This window comes from Equus asinus, chromosome 13 (genome assembly GCF_041296235.1).
Source record: "Equus asinus isolate D_3611 breed Donkey chromosome 13, EquAss-T2T_v2, whole genome shotgun sequence".
NCBI lineage: Eukaryota > Metazoa > Chordata > Mammalia > Perissodactyla > Equidae > Equus > Equus asinus.
In genome coordinates this window covers 28797384-28822051 of record NC_091802.1, presented here as the reverse complement: position 1 = coordinate 28822051, position 24668 = coordinate 28797384, and the positions used below count along the sequence as shown (strand labels likewise).

The 24668-nt window shown below is 35.8% G+C and overlaps 1 protein-coding gene across 2 annotated transcripts in view; it reads left to right on the top strand.

The window, feature by feature from the left end:
* Window positions 1-24668, top strand: part of GDPD1 (glycerophosphodiester phosphodiesterase domain containing 1) — a 42920-nt gene that overhangs the window by 3529 nt on the left and 14723 nt on the right. For both annotated transcript variants that reach the window (XM_014826584.3, XM_070482882.1), the window contains exons 2-4: window positions 14594-14636; window positions 22236-22371; window positions 24464-24509. In XM_014826584.3, coding sequence (XP_014682070.1) covers window positions 14594-14636; window positions 22236-22371; window positions 24464-24509 — 225 coding nt within the window. The remainder of the gene's footprint in view (window positions 1-14593; window positions 14637-22235; window positions 22372-24463; window positions 24510-24668) is intronic.

The following is a 24668-nucleotide window of genomic DNA, read 5'->3' as shown; positions in this document are numbered from 1 at the left end:
GCATGAAATACGGAATATTACCTTATTAGCAGTGGAGTCACTTATCATTTATTTAATAGTACTTTCCTGCTTAATAAAGCCACCTAAAATGTACTTATTTTCAGCAATGGAGACATATACATATATATATATATATATATATACACACACACACACATATATGTATATACATTAAACTGTATACAAATTTAGAAAAATTAAATGCTGTTATAGAAAAATTATTGAAATGATGACAAGATACAAAACAAGAACCATTTGTCATTGAAGAGAGCATGCAGTTGGTGGTTAGTTGGTGCATTCTTCTGTGCTGTTGATGTGTTTAATTTTTTTCTTATATCTGCAAGTATAAATTTCACTAGTTTTTTTCCCCTTGAAATATAGAAACAATTCTGCAGTGTTCCTGGGAACCCATATTGAGAAATGCTCTTTTGTAGAGCTTTTTATGCTCTTACATAAATCATATATACTCTTTCGAAGGCACACAATAATTGTTGAATGAACAAATGAATTTAGAAATGAAGAAGAAACTTACCTTGTTGCTTGAGTTACTGAATAACTCCATTTTGAGTTGATAGGATCATATCTTCAAATGCATTAAGGTATGTTTTATTTGCACTAAATATATCATGTATGCAAAGATGTTAATAGCGATGGTTGAAACATAAGTCTAAAACAAGTCTACAATGTTTGTTGAATGTTTATTGGTGTATAAAACATTTGGGAGGTAAAAGGAAAACTGAAGAGATATTTCTTTCCTTCACAGCATTTAAATCTAATTAAAAATTCAAAAGAGAATGTTTCCTTTACTTTCCTATCCTATCAGAGATTGACCAGTCACAAAGTAATTATGAAGCATTATATAAAAGAGGAAAAGTTAGTATAGAATGAAAACTTGGGAAATTTATTGAGAAGCTATAAATAAAGTGAATTGGGAATTTTCAGAGAAAGTTTTCTCAAAGAAATGAAAAATGTGAACTGATGAAAAGGGAGGCAGGATGACGTAAGCAGAGGAATTATGAGCAAATTATATTAGGACAGCGTGTAAAATCCGTTATTCTCTTCCACATTTCATAATTAACTTCATAACTAATTAAAAATTAAACTTTTGTTTACAGGTAGAATGGTTATTTGCAAAGCCAGGCATTGTTTAAGTTGCTTACTGAGGGAAAAAAGCTAATGGCAAGCATGCTTCTATGAATGATGTGATGATAGTTGGAAAGAAAAGGAGTTCAAACCATTTCATGAGAGAAGAGCCACCACCAAATAATTCCTTGGAGAAGAATGGCGTACTTCTTAATTAGTCCCTTGGTTACTCTCCAGGCTTTCTCCATATGCATCTAACAAATAATTTGTGGGTATTATCATCATGGAATTTATCTTCAAGCTTTACAAACAAATGCTGTAGAAGAATATGAGAGTAAGGACCAACATGAACAATTTACCTGTAAAACTGAATTCTAAGTGTTATATAAATAGAAGCATAGAAGCTGCAGCATAGTTAGTGGTAAAAAGGATGGGACCTGAGATATACTGCTTGTGCTTGAATCCCGGTTCCCTTTGTTGGTTATGTGACCTTACCCAGTTTTTTTTCCTAGAGATAGTAATACCATGGTTGTGGGGATTTTAAGGAAATAATATATAAAGTGCTAAGCACAGTATCTAGCTTCTGTTTATTAATATCTTGACCACCTTTTCAATATTTTATTTAGTACTGGCTATATAATTTCATAAACTTATAAAATAGATCAAAGATCTTAAGTAATAATATTTGCATGCTTAAACTGTTAGGCTTAAATGGATTACCGTTAAAATTAATATGGACACTCCCTGCCCATCTCCCAGAGGATTTGTCCTGCATGCCCAGGAGCAGTTTCAGCAGGGGCGCAGAGTGCACATCGGCATACCACCTGCCTGTCTCCCAGAGGACTTAGCCTGCATGCCCGTGAGCAGTGCAGCAGGTGGAGAGGGCAGCTTGGATTACTTCCTGACTGTCTACCAGCAGATCCAGTGTGTGTGCCCCTTCCCCCTGCTGTGGCAGTGGCCAGGTCCCTCCAACAGTGGGGATAGTATACAAAGCTCATATTTTCCCAGCTGTGATGGAACACTCTGGGACCTGAGTTTTAAAAACATACCAGCTAACACTGGAGACCATAGGCTGCACAGCAAGCAACAACCAAAACCACGATCTGCTTAGCTCCTGCTCTCCCCTAGCAGTGTCAAGTGGAACCTGTGACCAGAGGCTCCAGGAACCACAGCAGAACTGGTGACCCAGCCCCCAGTGGCAGCATCCCCAATACCAGTTCCACCAGCAGCAGGGGCTGCACACAATTCCCTGGGCCCCTGGCAGTGACAGTGACACCTGTGAAAATCCAGTACCCCCAGACAACCCAGTAACAGCAGCACAGGTGGTGCACAGGGCAGCAGCATCCCAGGCCATGGAGAGCCAGTGGAGACCCTGGAGACTCTGGAAGCAGTAAAAGTGTTCACAGCTTGGTGACCTGGTGGTGATACTTAAGACTAAAGCAAAGGCACTAGCAACCCCAGAGGCACAAGTGGCACAAGGAGGGCACTGACAATGCCCCTTGCAGAGGCAGCAGAGAGAGGAAAGTGTGGACTCTCAAATGTAACCAGAAGCAGCACAGAACCAAAGTGACCAAAGCCGTACCCAAATAAGAAAAGTGGTTACTACCACAAATGCACTGGCAGAGGACCAATTCATCAAACACCATGAAGAGCTACAGTAACATGGCAGAACAGAAGGAGAAAGCTCTCCAGGAGGAGAAAGACTTGAAGTCACAGAAGATTGCAGTCTGACTGACAGAGAATTCAAAAGAGCTGTCATAAAGAAGCCCCATGAGTTACAAGAAAACTCAGAAAGACAGTTCCATGAGCTCAGGAATAAAATTAATGAACAGAAGGAGTACTTCACCAAGGAGACTGAAACGCTAAAAAAACCAAATTCTGTAGATGAAGAACACAATAAGTGAGATGAAAAAGTAACGTAGAAAGTATTAAAAATAGAGCAGACTATATGGAGGAGAAAATTAGTGAGCTCAAGGACAGAAACCTAGAAATAAGTCAGGTGGAGGAGGACAGGGAACTCAGATTTTTTTAAAATGAAGAAATTGGCGCCAGCCCAGTGGTGTAGTGCTTAAGTTCACATGCTCTGCTTTGGCAGCCCAGGGTTTGTGAGTTCAGATCCTGGGCATGGACCTACCACTGCTTGTCAAGCCACACTGTGGCAGCAACCCACATAAAATGGAGGAAGATTGGCACAGATGTTAGCTCAGCAACAGTCTTCCTCAAGCAAAAACAATGAGGAAGGTTGGCAATAGATGTTAGCTCTGGGCCATTCTTCCTCACAAAAAAAAGAAGAAATTCTTCAATAAATATTCAACTCAATTAGAAAAATTAACATAAGGATCTTAAGTATCCCAGAAGGAGAAGAGAGGGAGAAAGGAGCAGAGAGCTTATTCAAAGAAATAATAGCTGAGAACTTCCCAAACCTGGGGAAGGAACTGGACATCCAAGTACATTAAGGTAATAGAACTCCTAATTACCTTAATGCAAAAAGACCTTCTCCAAGGCATATAATATTAAAACTGTCAAAAGTCAGTGACAAAGAAAAAATATTGAGGGCAACAAGACAGAAGAAAATAACTTAAAAAGGAACCTGATTGCACTTTCAGCAGATTTCTCAACAGAAACCCTGTAGGCTAGGAGAGAGTGGAATGATCTATTAAAAAATACTGAAAGATAAAAATTATCACCCAAGAATACTCTATCCAGTGAAGTTACCATTCAGATATGATGGAGAAATAAAAGCTTCCCCAGACAAACAAAACCTGAGGGAGTTCATCACCACGAGGCCTGCCTTACAAGAAACATTGAAAGGAGCCCTCCTATCTGAAACCAAAAAGCAAAGGTTCACAAAACCTTGAGCAAAGAGGTAAATAGACAGACAGAATCAGAGAATTATAGCTCTATATCAGAATAGGTTAGTAAACATTTAATTATAACGTAAAAGATAAAGGGAAAGAAAGCATCAAAAATAATTATAACTGATACAATTAGCTCACAAACTCACAACACAAAAAAGAATTTGTGATAGCAAAAACATAGAAGGGGAAGAGGACAGGAATGGAATTTGCGTAGGCTAATAGAAATAAGAGGTTATCAGAAAAGGACTATGTCATCTATGGGCTCTTTTTTTTTTTTGAGGAAGATTATCCCTGAGCTAACATCTGCCACCAATCCTTCTCTTTTTGCTGAGGAAGATTGGCCCTGAGCTAACATCCATGCCCATCTTCCTCTACTTTATATGTGGGACGCCTGTCAGAGCATGGCTTGACAAGTGGTGCATAGGTCCGCACCTGGCATCTGAACCGGCGAGCCCCGGGCCACCAAAGCAGAACGTGTGAACTTAACTGCTGTGCCACTGGGCTGGACCCTATGAGATCTTGTAAGCAAACCTCATGGTAACCACAAAACGAAAAATCAGAGCAGAGTCACAAAGCATAAACAAAGAGAAAAATTGAGAAAAGCATTGCAGAAAACCACCAAACTGAAATGGCAGGCAGAAACACAAGGAAAAAGAAACAATGGAAATATAGAACAACCAGAAAACAAAGGATAAAATGGCAATATTAATCCCTCATATATCAATAATCACTCTAAATGTAAATGGATTGAATTCACCAATCAAAAGACACAGAGTGGCTGGATGGATTAAAAAACAAGACCCAATAATATACTGCCTCCAGGAAACATATCTCAGCTCTAAAGATAAACGTAGGCTCAGAGTGAGGGGATGGAAAATGATACTCCAAGAAAATGGCAAGCAAAAGAAGGCGGGTATAGCTCTACTTATATCAGATAAAACAGACTTCAAGATAAAACAAGAGACAAAGATGGGCATTATATAATGATAAAAGGGACATTCCAACAAGAAGACATAACACTTATTAACACATATGTCCCTAACACAGGAGCACCAAAGTATATAAAGCAACTACTAACAGAGCTAAAGGGAGAAATTGACCACAACAGAATAATAGTAGGGAATCTTAACATCCCCCTCAAGTCAATGGATAGATATCCAGACAGAAAGTCAACAAGGAAAAAGTGGATGTAAATGAAACACTAGACCAGATGGAGTTAATAGATATATATAGGGCATTCTATCCAAAAACAGCAGAGTATATACTCTTCTCAAGTGCACGTGGAACATTCTCAAAGATAGATCATATGTTGGAAACAAAGCAAACCTCAGTAAATTTAAGAAGACTGAAATCATATCAAGCATCTTTTCTGGTCACAGTGGTATGAAACTAGACATTAACTACAAGAAAAAGCTGGAAAGTCACAAATATGTGGAGACTAAACAACATTCTACTGAACAACCATCAGATCAATGAAGAAATCAAAGGAGAAATCAAAAAATACCTGGAGACAAATGAAAATGAAGACACATACATACCGACTCTTATGGGATGCAGCAAAAAAGGTACTTAAAGGGAAATTTATAGCATTACAGGCCCACCTCAACAAACAAGAAAAATCTCGAATAAGTAATCTTAAACTACACCTAAAAGAACTATAAAAAGAAGAACAAACAAAGCCAAAAGTCATCAGGAGGAGGGAAATAATAAAAATCAGAGCAGAAATAAATGAAATAGAGACTAAACACCAATGGAAGGGATTATTGAAACTAAGAGCTGGTTCTTTGAGAAGATAAACAAAATTAACAAATCCTTAGCCAGACTCACTAAGAAAAAAAGAGAGAAGACTCAAATAAATAAAGTCAAAAATGAAAGAGGAAAATTTACAATGGATACCACAGAAATACAAAGGATTATAAGAGAATACTATGAGAAGCTATATGCCAACAAATTGGATAACCTAGAAGAAACAGATAAATTCTTAGAATCATACAACCTCCTAAAACTGAATCAAGAAAAAATAAAGAATTTGAATAGACCAATCACAAGAGATTGAAACAGTAATCAAAAACCTCCCAAAAAACAAAAGTCCAGGCCCAGATGACTTCTCTGGTGAATTCTACCAAACATTCAAAGAAGATTTAATACCTATCCTTCTCAAACTATTCCAAAATATTGAGGATGAGACACTTCCTAACTCATTGTGTGAGGCCAGTGTTACCCTGATACCAAAACCAGATAAGGACGATACAAAAAAGGAAAACTGCAAGCCAATATTGCTGGTGAGCATAGATAAAAAATCCTCAAAAAAAATTGGCAAATCGAATACAACAATACATTTAAAATATCATACACCATGATCAAGTGGGATTTATTCCAGGGATGCAGGGATGGTTGAATATCCACAAATCAGTCAATGTGATACACCACATTAACAAAATAAGGAATAAATAATCACAGGATCATCTCAATTGATACAGAGAAAGCATTTGACAAAATCCAACATCCATTTATGATGAAAACTCTGAATGAAATGAGTATAGAAGGGAAGTACCTCAATATTATAAAGGCCATATGTGACAAACCCACAGCCAACATCATACCAATTGGTGAAGAACTGAAAGCCATTCCTCTGAGAACAAGAACAAGATAAGGGTGCTCACTGTCATCACTTTTATTCAACATAGTACTGGAAGTTTTGACCAGAGCATTTAGGCAAGAAAAAGAAATAAAAGGGATGCAAATTGGAAAGGAAGAGGTACAACTCTCCCTGTTTGTGGATGACATGATTCTATGTATAGAAAACCCTAAAGAATCCACTAGAAAACTATTAGAAATAATCAACAACTCCAGCAAAGTTGCATGGTACAAAATTGACTTACAAAAGTCAGTACGCTAATAATGAACAAGCAGAAAGAGAAATAAAGAATACATTCCCATTTACAGTTGCAACAAAAAGAATAAAATATCTAGGAATAAATTTAACCAAGGAGGTAAAAGACCTATGCACTGAAAACTATGACATTATTGAAAGAAATCAAAGAAGACATAAAGAAATGGAAAGATATTCCATGCACATGGATTGGAAGAATAAACATAGTTAAAATGTCCATATTACCTAAAGCAATCTACAGATTCAGTGCAATGCTAATCAGAATCCCAATGACAATCTTCACAGGAATAGAAAAGGAATCCTAAAATTTATATGGAACAACAAAAGATCCCAAATAACTAAAGCAATCCTGAGAAAAAAGAACAAAGCTGGAGGCATCACAATCCCTGACTTCAAAATATACTACAAAGCTATAATAATCAAAATAGCGTGGTACTAGCACAAAAACAGACCCACAGATCAATGGAACAGAATTGAAAGCCCAGAAATAAAACCACGCATCCATGGAGAGCTAATCTTTGACAAAAGAGCCAAAAACATACGATGGAGAAAGGAAAGTCTCTTCAATAAATGGTGTTAGGAAAACTGGACAGCCACATGCAAAAGAATGAAAATAGACCATTATCATACACCATACACAAAAATTAACTCAAAATGGATTAAAGACTTGAATGTAAGACCTAAAACCATAAAATTCCGAGAAGAAAATATAGGCAGTATACTCTTTGACATCAATCTTAGCAGTATCTTTTTGAATACCATGTCTGCTCAAGCAAGGGAAAGAAAAGAGGAGATAAATGAGACTACATCAGACTAAAAAGCTTCTGCAAGGCAAAGGAAACCATCAACAAAACAAAAAGAGAACCCACTAACTGAGAGAAAATATTTGCAGACCATGTATCCAACAGGGGATTAATTTCCAAAATATATGAAGAACTCATACAACTCAACAACAAAAAAAACAAACAACCCGATTGAAAAATTGGCAAAGGATATAAATAGACATTTTTCCAAAGAAGATACATGATGGCCAACAGGCACATGAAAAGATATTCAACATTACTAATTATCAGGGAAATACAAATCAAAACTAGACTGAGATTTCACCTTATACCCATCAGAATGGCTATAATTAACAAGACAAGAAATAACAAATGTTGGAAAAGATGAGGAGAAAAGGGAACCCTCAGACACTGCTGCTGGGAATGCAAACTGCTGCAGCCACTATGGAAAACAGTATGGAGATTTCTCAAAAAATTAAAAATAGAAATACCATATGATCCTGCTATCCCACTACTGGGTATTTGAAGAATATGAAAACACTAATTTGAAAAGATGTATGCACCCCTGTGTTCATTGAAGCATTATTTACAATAGCCAAGATATGAAAACAACCTAATGCCCATCAACGAATGAATGGATAAAGAAGATGTGGTATATGTATACAATAGAATACTACTCAGCCATAAAAAAAGACAAAATCAAGCCATTTGCAACAACATGGGTGGACCTTGAGGGTATTATGCTAAGTGAAGTAAGCCAGAAAAAGACAAGCACTGTATGATTTCACTCATATGTGGAAGATAAACAAACACATGGATAAGCAGAACAGATTAGTGGTTACCAGAGGGGAAGAGGGCAAGGGGAGAATGAAAGGGGCAAAGGGGCACATGTATGATGATGGATGAAAACTAGATTATTGGTGGTGAACACAATGCAGTCTATATAGAAACTGATATTTGATAATGTACATCTGAAATGTACATAACGTTATAAGCCAATATGACTTCAATAAAATAATTTTAAAAATTAATATGGAAAGCAGATATAAAAAACAAACAGACTTTAAATGTAAATATTAGTAGTAAAAATTATATTAACTGTGGGGAAATTTATATCGGAGTACTGAATCCTTATCCTGTTTTTTTCATGATTTTTTTTCCTTAAAACCAAAAGATCAAACAATAAGTATGTTTTGAACTTTTTATTATGGCACATTTCAAACATATACAAAAGTAGTAACACTCCATGAATCCATCAGCTAGATACGAACAATTATCAACTCATGCCCGGTCTTGTTTCACCTGTATCCCTGTCCATTCTTCTCACCCAGATTATTTAGGAACAAATTTCAGACATCATTTCAAACATAATAAATGTTTATTGAATACTGTTTTGTTAAATATTCTAAAAGATGTATATTACAAAGCCCTTGTTATTGGAATTTGAGAAGGCTTATAGATTAACACTGTTTCCTTTCCCAAATTTGGAGCCAATTTAGAAACAAAATGCAGGCATCAGAAAGATGGAAGTAAATATATTAACTTTGTTACTAATAGAGCTGAATTTGGACCCTATAATGCCCTCTAAATTGAACTTAACACTAAAATTGGAGGCTTTTTCCTTGTATGGGCAGGGCCCGTCCTGGCAGGCACTTTGTTCCTTCTGAGACTGGACCACTCCAAATTAAGACAACAGTGAAGAGTTGAGTCACAGTGGACAGACAGCTATGTCTCCTAACTCACTTCTACTCCCATGAGGAGGAGTGTATGTGAGGGGTAAGAAGATTAGAAGTGTTCCTAGGACCAGCCTGGTGGCATAGTGGTTAAGTTTGCGTGCTCTGCTTTGGTTTCTGGGGTTCATGGGTTCAGATCCCAGGCACAGACGTATGCACTGCTTGGCAAGCCATGCTGTGGTGGTGTCCTACATATATAGTAAAGGAAGACTGGCAGAGATGTTAGCTCAGGAACAATCTTCTTCAAGCAAAAAGAGGAAGATTGGCAACAGCTGTTAGCTCAGGGCCAATCTTCCTCACCAAAAAAAAAAAAAAAGGTGTTCCTCCCATTCTTTTCCCTTCTTGGGAACTAGAGTGGAAGTTTCCTTCACTAGGTGGAAACAGGGAGTGGAGGATAGATGTTTCCCTCAATATTTGCCTTCAAAAAGCCTTCTTAGGGTTTAGTTGAATATACCAGAATATGAAAATCATAAGACTTAGAACTAAAGGCTTCTTTTTAAATTTAAGGATGACTTACATGTAGTAGCAGTAACCTTAAATATACAGCTTAATTTTTTAAATATATATATGTATAAACCCGGGTAACGACCACTCAGGTTAAGATATGGAATACTGCTAGAATCCCACAAGATCCTCTTGGTTCCCTTCCCAGTCTATCCTCCTTCATCCACACAGGTAACCACTCCTCTGACTTATCATCATTGATTGTTTAAGGCAGTGGTTTTCAAAGTGTGATCTGTGGACTCTGGGCATCCTTAGGACCTTTCATGGGTCTACAAGGTCAAAACTATTTTCATAAGGCATTATTTACCTTTTTCACTTTGTTGACATTTGTACTGATCGTGCAAAAGCAGTGCTGGGCAAAACTGCTGTTGCTTTAGCACGAATGAAAGCAGTAAATGTACTAGTGTATTACTAAGTGTACTAGTAGCCACTGTATTCTTCACTGTCATGCTCTCAGTTTTTGTAAAAAAAGCTGTTTTACTTAAGAATCTCTTTGATGGGGGCCGGCCCTGTGGCGTAGTGGGTAGGTTCGGCGTGCTCTGCTTTGGCAGTCTGGGTTTGCGGGTTTGGATCCAGGCGTCGACCTACACCACTTGTTGGCCATGCTGTAGTGGTGACCAAATATAACATGGAGGAAGATTGACACAGTTGTTAGCTCAGGGCTAATCTTCCTCAAGCAAAGAAAAAAAGGTTGGCAACAGATGTTAGCTCAGGGCTAATCATCCTCAGCAAAAAAAAAAGAATATCTTTGAATTAGTAAAAATTATAAATTCAATTAAATTTCACCCCTTGAGGGGCCAGCTCCATGGCTGAGCATTTAAGTTCGGGCGCTCTGCTTCCACGGCCCAGAGTTTCACTGGTTTGGACCCTGGGCCTGGACCTAGCACCACTCATCAAGCCATGCTGAGGCAGGGTCCCACATAGCACAGCTATAAGGACCTGTGACTAGAATATACAACTGTGTTTTGGGAGGCTTTGGGGAGAAGAAGGGGGAAAAAAAAAAAAGATTGGCAACGTATGTTAGCTCAGCTGCCAATCTTTAAAAAACAAAAAATTTCACCCCTTAAGTACACTTAACTTTTAATATTCTGTGTGACGGAATTGGAAGCACACACAAAACACTTGGCTGCATACCAAAGTGTGGTGATAGTTGTCTTGAGGAAAAGTGCTTGTGCAAACATTTGAGTTATGAGCTGAATTAGTCTTTATTTTTTTCCACAGAACACCATTTTTACTTAAAAAACTGACTGACAAACTGGTTGTTCAGATGAGTATTTGGCAGATGTGTTCTTGAAAATTAATAAAGTGAGTCTGTCATTAGAAGAAAAATAATCTAGCCACTTTCTATTAAGGCAGGGCCAATGATTAAATCTGAACTTTCAAGCAAAAATTAGAAGTTTGGAAAACTAGTATCCTCCACTGTGAGCTTGGTAGCTTTCCAATTCTTAAAGATTTTCCTGATGAGATCAGATATTAACAAATGTGATTTTTAAAAAATGCTGTATAGTGAAATGTGTCAACATTTAGAAGATCAGCATAATTCAGTGAATCCGTATTTTCCAAAAGACCAATGCATGATATTATAAAACCATGCATGGGTGAAAGATCCACTCAAAGTTCGTGATGGACCAATGGATTTTCATGTAATAGAGTATGAAAAGGTCATTGATATGGTTCAGACTTAACATTACAGCTAATTTTTAAGAAACTACCACTTGTTGAATTTTGGTGCAGTATCAAAGAATCTTTCTTTTCCAACCGTGTATCTGTGTGAAGGTTGATATATGTGTATGAAGCAGAGATGAGAATCTGGCTGCCTTCCATTAAGCCAGACATTAAAGAGATTTGCAAAAATGTAAAACAATGCCACTCTTCTTATTACATTTCTTTTTGGAAGATAGTTATTTTTCATAAAATGTTATGTTAACATGTAATGGGTTTATTGTTATTCTCAAATAAGTAAACTACAATTTTTAGAAGTCAATTTCTAATATGTAATTTTAATGAGTGTAACCCACATAATCAAAAAGCTCTTTGAAGTACTCAGTGAAAGAGTCCTGAGACCAAAGAGGTTGAGAATTGCCAGTTTAAGGCATTAACTCTTGTCTGTAAGAAGAATCGTTGTAATCTGAAGTGGTAAGAAAGTGTTTTATGGAGAAGTTGAGAAGTGAATTCATTCTAGAATTAAGTTAAGGTGAAGAAAGATTGGGAGGCTATGGTGAAGAGAATGTTCCAGACATTATGGCGTGAGCTTAAGACTTTGATTCTCTCCCCTATTTTAAAACTAATACGTATTCATTGTAGAGAATTTGTAAGGTCTAGAAGAATGCATATTAGAAAAGAAGTCATTTGTATTTCGACCATCTGGAGATAATTGCTATTAATTTGATTTGTTAAAGTTAAACTAATGACTGTTTATTGTGCCAAAAAACAAGGATATTAAAAGGACACAGGAGTCAACTTGAAGGAGCTAATGATGTTGACTTTGATCACTTGGTGAAGGTGGTGTCTGCCAAATTTTTCCAGTGTGAAATTACATTTTTTTTCTTTGTAATAAATAACTATTTTTGTAGGGAGGTATTTTATTTATTTATTTTTTTGAGTTAGATTAGCCTTGAGCTAACATCTACCACCAATCCTCCTATTTTTGCTGAGGAAGATTGGCCCTGAGCCAACGTGTGTGCCCATCTTCCTCTACTTTATATGTGGGACACCTGCCACAGTGTGGCTTGATAAGCGGTGCGGAGGTTGGCGCCCCAGGATCCAAACTGGCGAACCCCGGTCTGCTGAAGCAAAGCGTAGGAACTTAACTGTTACACCACCTGGCCGGCCCAGCAGTTATTTTAAAACTACATAAATACTCCATTCCTTATCAAACTTTCAGTCCATTTATTAAAATGGACTCAGAATTTCCTATTTTATTCAGTGGTTTGAAATCTGTTACTGTCTTTATTTTGAAGCTGATTTTGTCTCAGGTTTAGCCAGTGAGAGCTCCTTCAAACTGGCTTCTGGATCCTTTTAACTTCCTTGCTTTTTGGCATAACAAGCAGTCAGTAGTTTAACTTAACGTACTAAGAACCATTTTAGCACTCTTGTCTTTTTGGTAATATTCTACAGTGCTTTGTTCTTGAATATAGATCAAATGAATATAATATATTTTCATAGTTTTTGACTACAACAAACACAAACTAGATTTTTAAAAGTCATTTAATCTCAAAAGAGCATTTACTTTTGAAAAATATACAATCTCCATTTTTACTTCATCCATTTTCTATTGTGCATCAACTGTGGTAACAAAAGTGAACCTAAAATCAGAGTAGCTTTTTTTCACATAGATAACCCTTTCTCTCTGCTAAACTCATGGAACTTTAGAACATTAGGTTAGTATATTTGTTTCTTTATACCTTGTGTTTCCATTGATTATTTATTAGGTTGCCATAGAAATACAGTCTAACAATATAAAAGAAGAAAATTTTAATACTCTCCTAAGTATGTTCAGATTGTATCGTACAGTGTATAAAACATTTTAATGCCCATCTTTAAACAGTGCCCTACACTTGAAGTGCCTCTTTGTTAAGAAGAAATTGGCTGTTTTTCCAAAATATTTGGAGAAGTATTTCCAAAGTATTCTTCTGTGCATTCTATTAATTATTTAGCAACACTGAAATCTTTTAGTTTAAAATATTTAAAAACTTATGGCTAGCATGTGTTAGGCTAATTGATTCTATCTAGTATATAATATTAGATAATTAGATACTTTTTATCTGTGTGTTCTTTTGGTCATCACAATATTATTTGTTACTTCAGTCCATGGATGTTCACCAAGCACCAGTTACTATAACAATGGCAATAATAATAATTAAATAGTGATAATCCTTTACTTTCACAGAATATTCACTGCTTCATTGAATCTAATGCCATTGGTTGTAAGATGCACAATTTTTTATGTACTGCTATGAAAGAGAAAATCTTGCCAGTTAATCTATTACACACCATCCATTGTAGAAAGCACCCTAACTTCAGAGATGTTAAAAAGTGAAAAGCTATCGTTTTTCAAATTGATGACATATGGCACTTGACATGTTAATTCATTTGATTATACCAATCTTATGAGTGAGGTGTCATCATTGTTCTTATACATAAGGAAGCTCAGCCACAGAGAGGTTAGGCAACTTTCCCAGGGTCACACAAGTATCAGACAGATTTGAGAGCAGAGATACTAACTCCAGAGTCCCACCCCTAACTGCTACGTTATGCTGCCTTCAGCCAAGGTAATTAAAACACAATCACTTCTTTTAAGTAATTCATGGAAAAGGGAGGAGAGAGACAGCTAAATAACTTACACTATAACATGGTAAATGCCACAGTGGAGAGACGCGTAAGAGACTGTGGGGATACAGAGGAGAGACAGTTTAACTCTGTCTGAGGAGGGCTATATGTACCAAGTTCTCTTCTGTATTTCCTATGACAACAGACATAGCTTAAAAATCATGTTTAGACTCTTCTAACCCTCCTGAGTTACTGTGGCTACGTGTTTTGGTCTTTGATCGTTCCTGGTACAGCTAAAAATCAATTTAAAATACCATTACACTTTTTTTCCATTACACTTTTTAAAACAGTTGTAACGTCTGCATAATATATAAACATCAAATTCACTCGATATATCTTACTGAAATGAATTTCTGGAAAAATAAAATATTCAAATTAGGTAAGTGAAGTTTAAATTTCATGTTTTCACAGGTGCTGGAGAAAATTTGGAGAATACAATGGCAGCCTTTCAGCAGTAAGTATACAAAAAGGTATTCTTTTCTTTTACAGTTTATCTTTAAAGTGATGATGATTCACAAAGGGAAGACAGCAGACGTGTAGCACGCACTGGTGGTGGTTGTTTCTATTTTATTAAAATCGCTTTTTTTATTTAGTTAGTCTGAAGTGTTACCAAGGAGTGTTTGGCTTCTGTATAACCAAAAATCTAGATCAGAGTTTTGAGTAATCAAAAGATACTATAGTTCCAAAGCTGAAAGAAGACATTTGTAACAAGGAACATACTGTGTGTAATGCTAATTAGTCTTGGAGAGAAAGAGAAAAGGAGAAAAATGAAACAACTGTTATATTGGCTGCTGTTTATGAATAGAGTTGTGTGTTTACGCAGTGATTCTTCTGTAACTGTGAACCTGTAATCTGGTCTTTCTTCTTTAAAGCCTTATGGGTGTTGATCTTATTTTTTTAAATAAGGTAAGTTAAATTTTTTTCAGTTTTTAAATTATTCACATCTCATATAGATGTCTTTTAGAGCACCTCCTAGAGAAGCATCAGGAGAGACAGGAATGAAAGCTGATTGATACCTTGTTCTTATCTTAGAATAAATGATTATTATCAGTCTGTGGTAATGATGAGAACACTGTTTTCTTTTCCCTGAAAAATAAGACAGGGAATGTGAAAAGTTAAATCCCATGAAAGACATTGCCTATCCATATCTATTAAGAAAAATATTTTCTTATATAATTTTTGAGCCATTTTTATGCATATAATTGGGGCTAAGAAATCAGGAGAATTTGGCTTAAGTTTTTGTTCTGCTTCTCATCATTCAAAGACACCTTAGAGATTATTTTCCCTGTTACCAGGTCCATATGTACCGCATCTTCATATTCCAGTTTCATCCAAACCTATCACCTTGTGTTTGTCATTGCTTACTCTTCCTGTTCTATGATATGATGCCTTTTGACTATAATCTCAAAAGTCTCTTAGAGCTCTAAAATGCGAAATTTTTCCTCCTGTTACAGACTGTGAAACAGAATACTTTAAATTACTTTGTCATCTTCTCTACTAGCTAGCTATAGTTAAATATATATGTATAATATTGTGTGTGTAATTTCTACTGACACACAGTATCATTTGTGAAATATTTGTTGCCTGAGATATAGTGATATGTATTAATGGGGGAAAAAACTGCTCACAACTGTGAGTGATTTTAGCATTCTTTATGTTTAAAGTATATTATTTTGTAAGATTTTCTCCATATTTTTTGTTAGTTTTTTACCAACTACCCTTGTTTATGAAATTAAAAAAGTGAGCTGTATAATAAACTCTTTCTAAGGATGGTACATTTCTACGATAAATTATTTCTTAGGATGGTACATAAATGTTTTTTGTCTTTGAAGATTTTGATGCTCTGAAATTTTTTTTGATATTCAAAGAATATCTAATAGATGGTTTTTACTTGCTAGCTACGACATTACGTTTCTTTTTTTTTTTTTTTAAGATTTTACTTTTTTTTTTTTTCTTTTTCTCCCCAGAGTCACCCGGTACATTGTTGTGTATTTTACTTGTGGGTCCTTCTAGTTGTGGCATGTGGGACGCCGCCTCAGCATGGCTTGATGAGTGGTGCCATGTCTGCACCTAGGATTCGAACTGGCGAAACCCTGGGCCACAAAGCAGAGCATGCGAACTTAACCACTCGGCCCCGGGGCCGGTGCCGACATTACATTTCTCATCTTCAGCAGTTTTTGTATTGTTTATTCAAGAAGTAACTATTGGAAAGTGTCACAGCCATCTCTAATTATCATGTGGGAGCTTTCTATAAATTTAGTTTTTTGGAAGTTTTTCTGGTACTTTAGAAGAAGAAAGCAGCTCTTCCATATGTTATTGTTAGTGTTTGTTGGATTTATTTGTAAGGCTGCTTGTTAATTGACTTTGAAACTTATGTAAAACCGAAATCAAATGGGCTTTAATTTTAACCTCTTTTAAAATTTGTTGGGCCAGCCCTGGTGACCTAGTGGTTAAGTTTGGCGCATTCTGCTTCGGCACCCTGGGTTCAGTTCCCAGGTGTGGACCTACACCACTCTGTCAGCGGCCATGCTGTGTTGGCAGCTCACGTTAAAAAAGAGGAAGATTGGCAACGTATATTAGCTTAGGTGAATCTTCCTCAGCAAAAAAAAAATTGGTGGTGGTGGTGGTGGTAGTGGTTTTTGGTTTTTGTTTTATCTTATGCATCAGTGCCCGTGCTGTCAATAAGCACTTTTTTATTGTAGTTTTTTTTAAAAAATTACAAATATTCTACTATTTAACTGCTAGGACACTTAGAAAGTTTTTTTTTTTCTTTTTAAACATACCTACTTTGTGAACAACAAGAAAAAATTGTTTAAACATACTATTTTCAAGTTACTATAGTTAAAAAGGTAAAGAGTTGTAGTACATAATTGGCAAAAGACAGATACTGTTCTTAAGTATGGTATGTCCTTGATAAGATAAATAAATGATGGAGAAATAGTAAAAATATAATGAGCAGCTAAAAGATGTTATTTATGTACATGTTTAGACATACACTTCACAAAGCATATTATGACATGGAGGTGAAGACAAGAAGATATTAGAGGAAATGTAAGTGGTTCATGTGGGAAGCCTGGTTAAGATTAACCAGAAAATTAAAAATTTATCAGGACTAGAAGAGCTGTCATTTAGTAGAGAGGAAGAAGCTATTTTTAAAATGTGAAATGTTTGAGATTAAGATGTGAGGGTATGTGGACAAGGTATGTTTAGGAAATTGAAAGGACCTTAAGAATGTATGGAAAATTAATTCATTCTATTATAGTGGAGCTAAATAGGTAATTAGAACTGACAAAGAGAAATAATTGCACTTCACAGTTTATAACAAGTCCTTTAATGTGGTTTATAAAATGCTTTCATAAACACCTTAGGTTATGAATATGGCTCTCCTGTGATTCCTTGGGAGCAAGAATCTTTCCTTATTGATCTCTCAATCCCTAACATCTAGCTCTAGTGCTAATAGATTCTCACTAGTTGCTTACTGAATGAGATGTGGCATGGGGTACTCAAGAACAAAGCAGAATATTAGCAGGAGACAGAACCCTACTCATAATAAACATAGAACCCAAAACTAAGGAATTGAACTAAACACACACACACACACACACAGAGTCACTAAGCCCTTGAGTATGTAAAATCTGGTTCTCAAGAGCTAATAAAACTAGGTTATTAAACCAGGCCGCCTTTCTAAATACCCACAGGACAATTTGATCCCTGTGGGATTAACATGAGTGGTTAAGAGAGAGAAACAAATTATTTTAGCAAGAGCTGGAAGTATAGGTTGGCAGACAGGCAAACTAATTAATCAGTGGCCTGGTTCTCATGATAAATTTTTTAGAATATCTAATTAATACAATACTAATTATTTCATCTATGAAATGGGAATAATAATACAACCTCAATGTTGTGAGGAGTAAATAAGATTCAAATAAATGCCTTAACATATGGTCTGTTGTAAGTCGTTATGCATTATTTCTGTGGAATTTCAAGTAACTTCACATCTTCTTTTAGAACTAGAGTTTTTATTTCTTTTTCTGGAAATGTTGAAGCCTTGGTTTCTATAACTTTTTTCTGTGTTTGTTATCAGCTTGTCAGAAATTCAGCTGTAAAATATCTGGTGCTTCAATTGAAGTAGATGCATATTGTTATTTATGGAAAATTTTGAAGGCCAAAGTGATAAAAAAATGTTCTTTTCTCACTATGTTTTAGCTACTTGTATATCAAATTTGGAATAATTTTATTAGGATAATTTACAAATTATTGCTCTTTTTTTTTTGAGGAAGATTAGCCCTGAGCTAACTGCTGCCAATCCTCCTCTTTTTGCTGAGGAAGACTGGCCCTGAGCTAACATCCGTACCCATCTTCCTCTACTTTATATATGGGACGCCTGCCGCAGCATGGCGTGCCAAGCAGTGCCATGTCCGCACCCGGGATCCAAACCGGCAAACCCCGGGCCGCCGAGAAGCGAAACGTGCGCACTTAACCTCTGCACCAACGGACCAGCCCTCTATTGCTCTTAATTTGTATTTATTAGCTTGTTAATAAGATAAGCATACAATAAATAGAAAATATTTTTCATATAATTCCTAAACATTTCTAAAAATAGGCAACATTTCAGCTAAAAGCAAATTTCATACTCAGAAGGATTCTTGTCATGTGCATAATTTTTTTAATACAAGAAAATTATAGATAACTCCTACTCTTACTCTCCCCTCACACACTCATACAAAACAAAAACAAAAGAAGAAAAAAGATATGGATGTGCCCAAAAATCAGTAGTACCTTTTTTTCTATATAAAAGATCTTAGAATTTTATTTCGAAACTGTTTGCTGGCTATATATATTGCTTGCAGTTTCTACATTTTGTTCTTTTTTAAATGAAACAGAATGTAACAACAGTATTTAAGGAAATTTAAAAATACAGAAAAGTAACTCTACCCACCTAAAAACTGTTTTTGTTTGCTTATTTTAGATTTTATTTTACACATTGTGGTTCTAGCAAACACACAGTTGGCAAGCAGCTATTCTCTTTTAAAGGTGGCTGTCCTTTAGAAGAGGGTACATAAGATTAACAATTTATTTACATCTTAGCAAGAATCACCTTAAGGAGCCAGGTTTGTTTGTTTTCCTCTGGCAACTGGTAGTAATAAGGACACTAAAAGGGGAGGGTTACTTAAGGAGGAGTAGGGGAGCAGAATGAGTCTTTGGCACAAGGCAGCAAGTGGCCCTTGGGTCTTTTGGAATGGGACGCTGATTGGGGTGGATCATCAGAAGTGGGCGAAGTAAGAGAAAATGGGGAAGTGGTTGGCTTCAAAGGCAAATTTGGCAAGTTTCATAATTTTAGAATCATTGGATCTAGGATGGCAAGGATCTTAAAAATCACCTAATCCAACTCCTATCATTGGATGCATGCATTTCCCACAACCTCATTCTTTCTTTTCTAACCAAATGAATTAGCACACATTTTTGAGAAACATTAAGAAACTTTTACTTGATTGTTAAATTTTATTCTTTAATTGATATGTCGTATTTTTGTATTAGGTGTTTTGAGTTTATAAAACAGAAGGTACATTCATCCCACTGAGGAGATTCACGTGCCAAATAAGAATCATGGGTGCTTATGTATTTAAAAGGATGCTGGCACATCTTGTTTGGATAAATATCTTTTGAAGTCCTTTGCTCATTTTTGAATTGGGTTGTTTGTTTTGTTGTTGTTGAGTTTTAGGAGTTCTTTATAGATATTGTGGATATTAATTCTTTATCAGATAGATGATTTGCAAATATTTTATCCAATTCTGTGGTTGCCTTTTTTACTCTGTTGAGTGTCCTTTGATGCACAAAAGTATTTTAATTTCAATGAAGTACAATTTGTCTGTTTTTCCTTTTGTTGCCTGTGCTTTTGATATCATTTCCAAGAAATCATTACCAAATCTAATGTCATGAAACTTTTCTTGTATGTTTTCTTCTAAGAGTTTTTTCATTTTAATTCTTATAGTTAGGTCTTTGGTCAATTTTGAGTTTATTTTTGGATATGGTCTTAGGTAGGAATCCAACCCCTCCCCTCCCTTTTTTTTTTTTGGTGAGGAAGATTTGCCCTGAGCTAAGATCCCTTGCCAGTCTTCCTCTTCTTGCCTGCAGAAGACTGTCACCAAGCCAACATCTGTGCCAATCTTCCTCTACTTTTTGATGTGGGACGCCACCACAAAATGGCCCAATGAGCAGTGTGCAGGTCTGCATCTGGGATCCTAACCTGCAAACCCTGGCCACCAAAGTGGAGCACACAAACCCAACCACTACACCAGCAGGCTGGCCCGCCAACTTCATTCTTTACATTCCAGTTTTCCCCACACCGTTTGTTGAAAACTGTCCTTTCCCCTTAGGATGCTCTTTGCACCCTTGTCAAAAATCATTTGACAATATATGTGAAGGTTTATTTCTGGACTCTCTAGTCTATTTCATTGGTCTATATGTCTGTCTTTATGCCTGTACCATATTGTTTTGATTACTGTAGCTTTATAGTAAGTTTTGAAATCAGGAAGTGTGATTCTTCCAACTTTGTTCTCTTTTTCAAGATTGTTTTGACTATTTGGAGTTCCTTGAGATTCCATATAAATTTTAGGATGAATTTTTCTATTTTTGCAAAAAGCATCATTGGGATTTTGGTAGGAATTGCACTGAATCAGTAGATGTATATGGTATTTACATCTTAACAATATAAAGTGTTCTAACCCATGAACGTGGGATGTTTTTCATTTATGTATATCTTCTTTAATTTCTTTTTCCTTTCTTCTTCTTCTTCTTCTTCTCTTTTTTTTTTTTTTTTTTTTTGCTGAGGAAGATTAGCCCTGAGCTAACATCTGCTGCCAATCCTCCTCTTTTTCTGAGGAAGATTGCACTGAGCTAACATCCATGCCTAGCCTCCTCTACTTTATATGTGGGATGCCTGCCACAGCATGGCTTGATCAGTGATGCGTAGGTCCATGCCTGGGATCCAAACCGGCAAACCCTGGGCTGCCGAAGCAGAGCGTGCAAACGTAACTGCTATACCACCAGGCCGGACCCAATCCTTTTTTTGTTTGAGGAGGATTATCACTGAGCTAACAACTGTGCCGGTCTTCCTCCACTTTATATGTGGGTTGCCACCACAACATGGCTGACGAGTGGTGTAGGTCTGCACCTAGGGTCTGAACCCGTGAACCTGGGCTGCCGAAGTGGAGTGCACTGAACTTAAACACTGCACCACGGAGCCAGCCCTGTCTTTAATTTCTTTTAGCAATGTCTTGTAGTTTTCATTGTATAAGTCTTTCACTTCCTTGGTTAAGTTAATTCATAAGTTTTTTATTCTTTTTGATGCTATCACAAATGGAATTGTTTTATGATTTCCTTTTCACATTTTTTGTTGTTAGTATATAGAAACACAAATGATTTTTGTGTGTTGATTTTATATTCTGCAACTTTACTGAGTTTGTTACTTCTAACAGGTCTTTATGTGTGTGGAACCTTTAAGATTTCTACATATAAGATCATGTCATCTGTGAACAGCAATAATTTTACTTCTTCCTTTCCAATTTGAATGCCCCCCCCTTTTTTTTCTTGCTTAATTGCTGTGGCTAGAATTTCTAATCCTCTGTTGAATTACAGTGGTAAAAGCTGGCATTCATTTCTTATTCTTTACTCCTTTCATTTTATAGATGTGCAAATGTAGGCCCAGAGAAGGACATTTACTTGCCCAAAGTTATGCAGCAAGTTTTTAGCACAGCAGAAACTGGCACTCAGATCTCTCAACCTCTGGTCCAGTGTTCTTTCCATTGTATTGGGTTGACAGAAATAAGGATAGCTGGTTATGGAAATGACGCACCATGATTCTCTTGTTCTAAATTCACTGGGAATATTTTCACATCAGTAAAATATAATAGATGACAGTACTGAGAAATTTAAAATTGTGGAATTTAATTTGCTATTTGATTTGTAACTCTGAAGTTTTACATCTGATCCATGTAACCTAAATGTTTACTGAAATTCCAGGGTGTCATTATTTTTCTTTGTATTTCTTCAGTGCAGTTACAATTGGAACTGATATGCTGGAATTGGACTGCCATATCACAAAGGATGAACAAGTTGTAGTGTCACATGATGAGAATCTGAAGAGATCAACTGGGGTCAATGTAAACATCTCTGATCTGAAGTACTGTGTAAGGAAAAATGCATGATAAAACTAATATCTGATAGATACTAAGGCCTATAAAGTTTTTAAAAACAGTGAATGCCAGATAGTTCTTCGATAAATAATAAAAAAATAAATTCTAGTGGTTAAATAATGAATGTCAAAGGAAATTTTAAAAACTATTCTGACTTCCAGCAAGGATTTGTACTCACTAGATATGTCTATGAAGACTTACTTTATAGGTATTTTAACAAAATTACCAAAGCCTTCAAATGTAAAACTACTAAAGTTCAACTTTCTTGAAGTCTGCAACTTATTTGATTCAGATTAAATATATGAATTAGTTTTAGTCTTCAAGTATAGGAAAGGACCCTTTAAAAATCTGTCAGTAGTTTACATGATCATTATAGTAAATATGATAAATGGAAGGAAAAGTAATGTCTAATTTTACCACCTAAGGAAGACTTAACAGGATTCTGTCTCTATGTCTACTCTGTATCCTTTTTACATAGTTGTGATCCCACTGAATCTTGTGTTTATTGTGTTTTTAAACACTCTAACATTATACCATGGTACACATTTTTCTGTGCTTTTTTTCTTTTTGTTAATAGACTAGTTTTTAGAGCAGTTACAGGTTCACAACAAAATTGAGCAGAAAGTACAGAGTTCCCTCATACCCTCTGACCCTACACAAGCACAGCCTGCCCCCACTGTCGGCATCCTGCACCAGAGTGGTACATTTGTTACAACTGGTGAACCTACACTGAGGTATCATCTCACCCTAAGTCCATAGTTTACATTAGGGTTCATTCTTGATGTTGTACATTCTATAGGTTTTAACATAGTATAATGACATGTATCCACTATTATAGTGTTATACAGAATAGTTTCACTGCCCTAAAAATCCTTTGTGCTCTGCCTATCCTTCCTACCCACCTAATCCCTGACAACCTCTGATCTTTTTACTATCTCCTTAGATATGCTTTTTCTAGAATATCCTATCATTGGAATTGTATAGTATTTAGCCTATTTATATTCCACGCTTATTTTTCATAAACATTTTAAATAACTGCTGTTATTCCATTTAGTGGATATATATTATTTTTAACCATTCCTCTATTGTTGGACATTTGAATTTGTTCTAAGTTTCCACTATTATAGATAACACTGTACTGAACATCGTTATGTGTAAAGATAGAGCTTTCTCTATATTTAGATGGTTATATAAAGTTATTTAAAAGATATAAATATATATTTATAAAGACATATAATGATATTTATATTTATTAAAAGAATTTACATAAAGATAAAGTTATCTCTCTATATAAAATTATTTCCCTAAATAAACTCCCAGCAGAGAAATTATTGGGTAAAAGGTTAGGAATTTTATAGTGTCTTAATATATATTGAAAGTTGCTATTGCCAGCTTGCTTTTTAAAAGTGTTTAGAAGAGTTCTGAAATCTAATATTAGAAGAATTCCTGTTTTGCTGTACCTTTACCATTATTGGGCCTTATAATTATACCAAAAATTTCCTAATTTGCTAGATTAAATTTTAATTAGCATTTATTCGATTAGTTGTGAGTTTAAAGATTTTTCTCTATGATTGTTAGTTTTTTTTTTTCCTGTGAATTGCTTTTCTTTCTATTTATTTATTTTTTGGTGAGGAGGATTGGCCCTAAGCTGACATCTGTACCTATTTTCCTCTATTTTGTATGTGAGACACCACCACAGCACAGCTTGATGAGCGGTATGTTGGTCCACACCTGGGCTTCAAACCCACAAACCCTGTGCCGCTGAAGTGTAGTGCACGAACTTAACCACTACACCACTGGGCCAGCCCCTAAATTGTCTATTCTTGACATTTGTCTGCTGAGATCTTTGTATATTTATTACTGAGAAAAGATCCATGTTAAATAGTACAGATTTTTTTTGTAGTTTATGAAAGTAAGTAATTATGATTAATTTGCTCTTGGGGATGTTCTGCTAAAGGGTGCTCTCTGTAAATATATGTAATGTTTTCTTCTATTTTTTGAAGAAGCAAATCTTTATGTCTTATTGGAAGACACTAAAATACTTTATTTTTTGAGAACTAACTTTTTTCAATCATATCTTTTAAAGGAACTCCCACCTTACCTTGGCAAACTGGATGTCGCGTTTCAAAAAGGTAATATTTCCCATTTGCAGCTTAAACATTTACATTGAAGTGTTAATTTATGCTGAGAATTAGATATACATTGCATGTTCTCTTGTCATAGTAAGTTCCAGCTAAAAGTACTGCCCTCAAAACTTATTCTCTCAGGCCTACAAATGTGAAATCTTGACC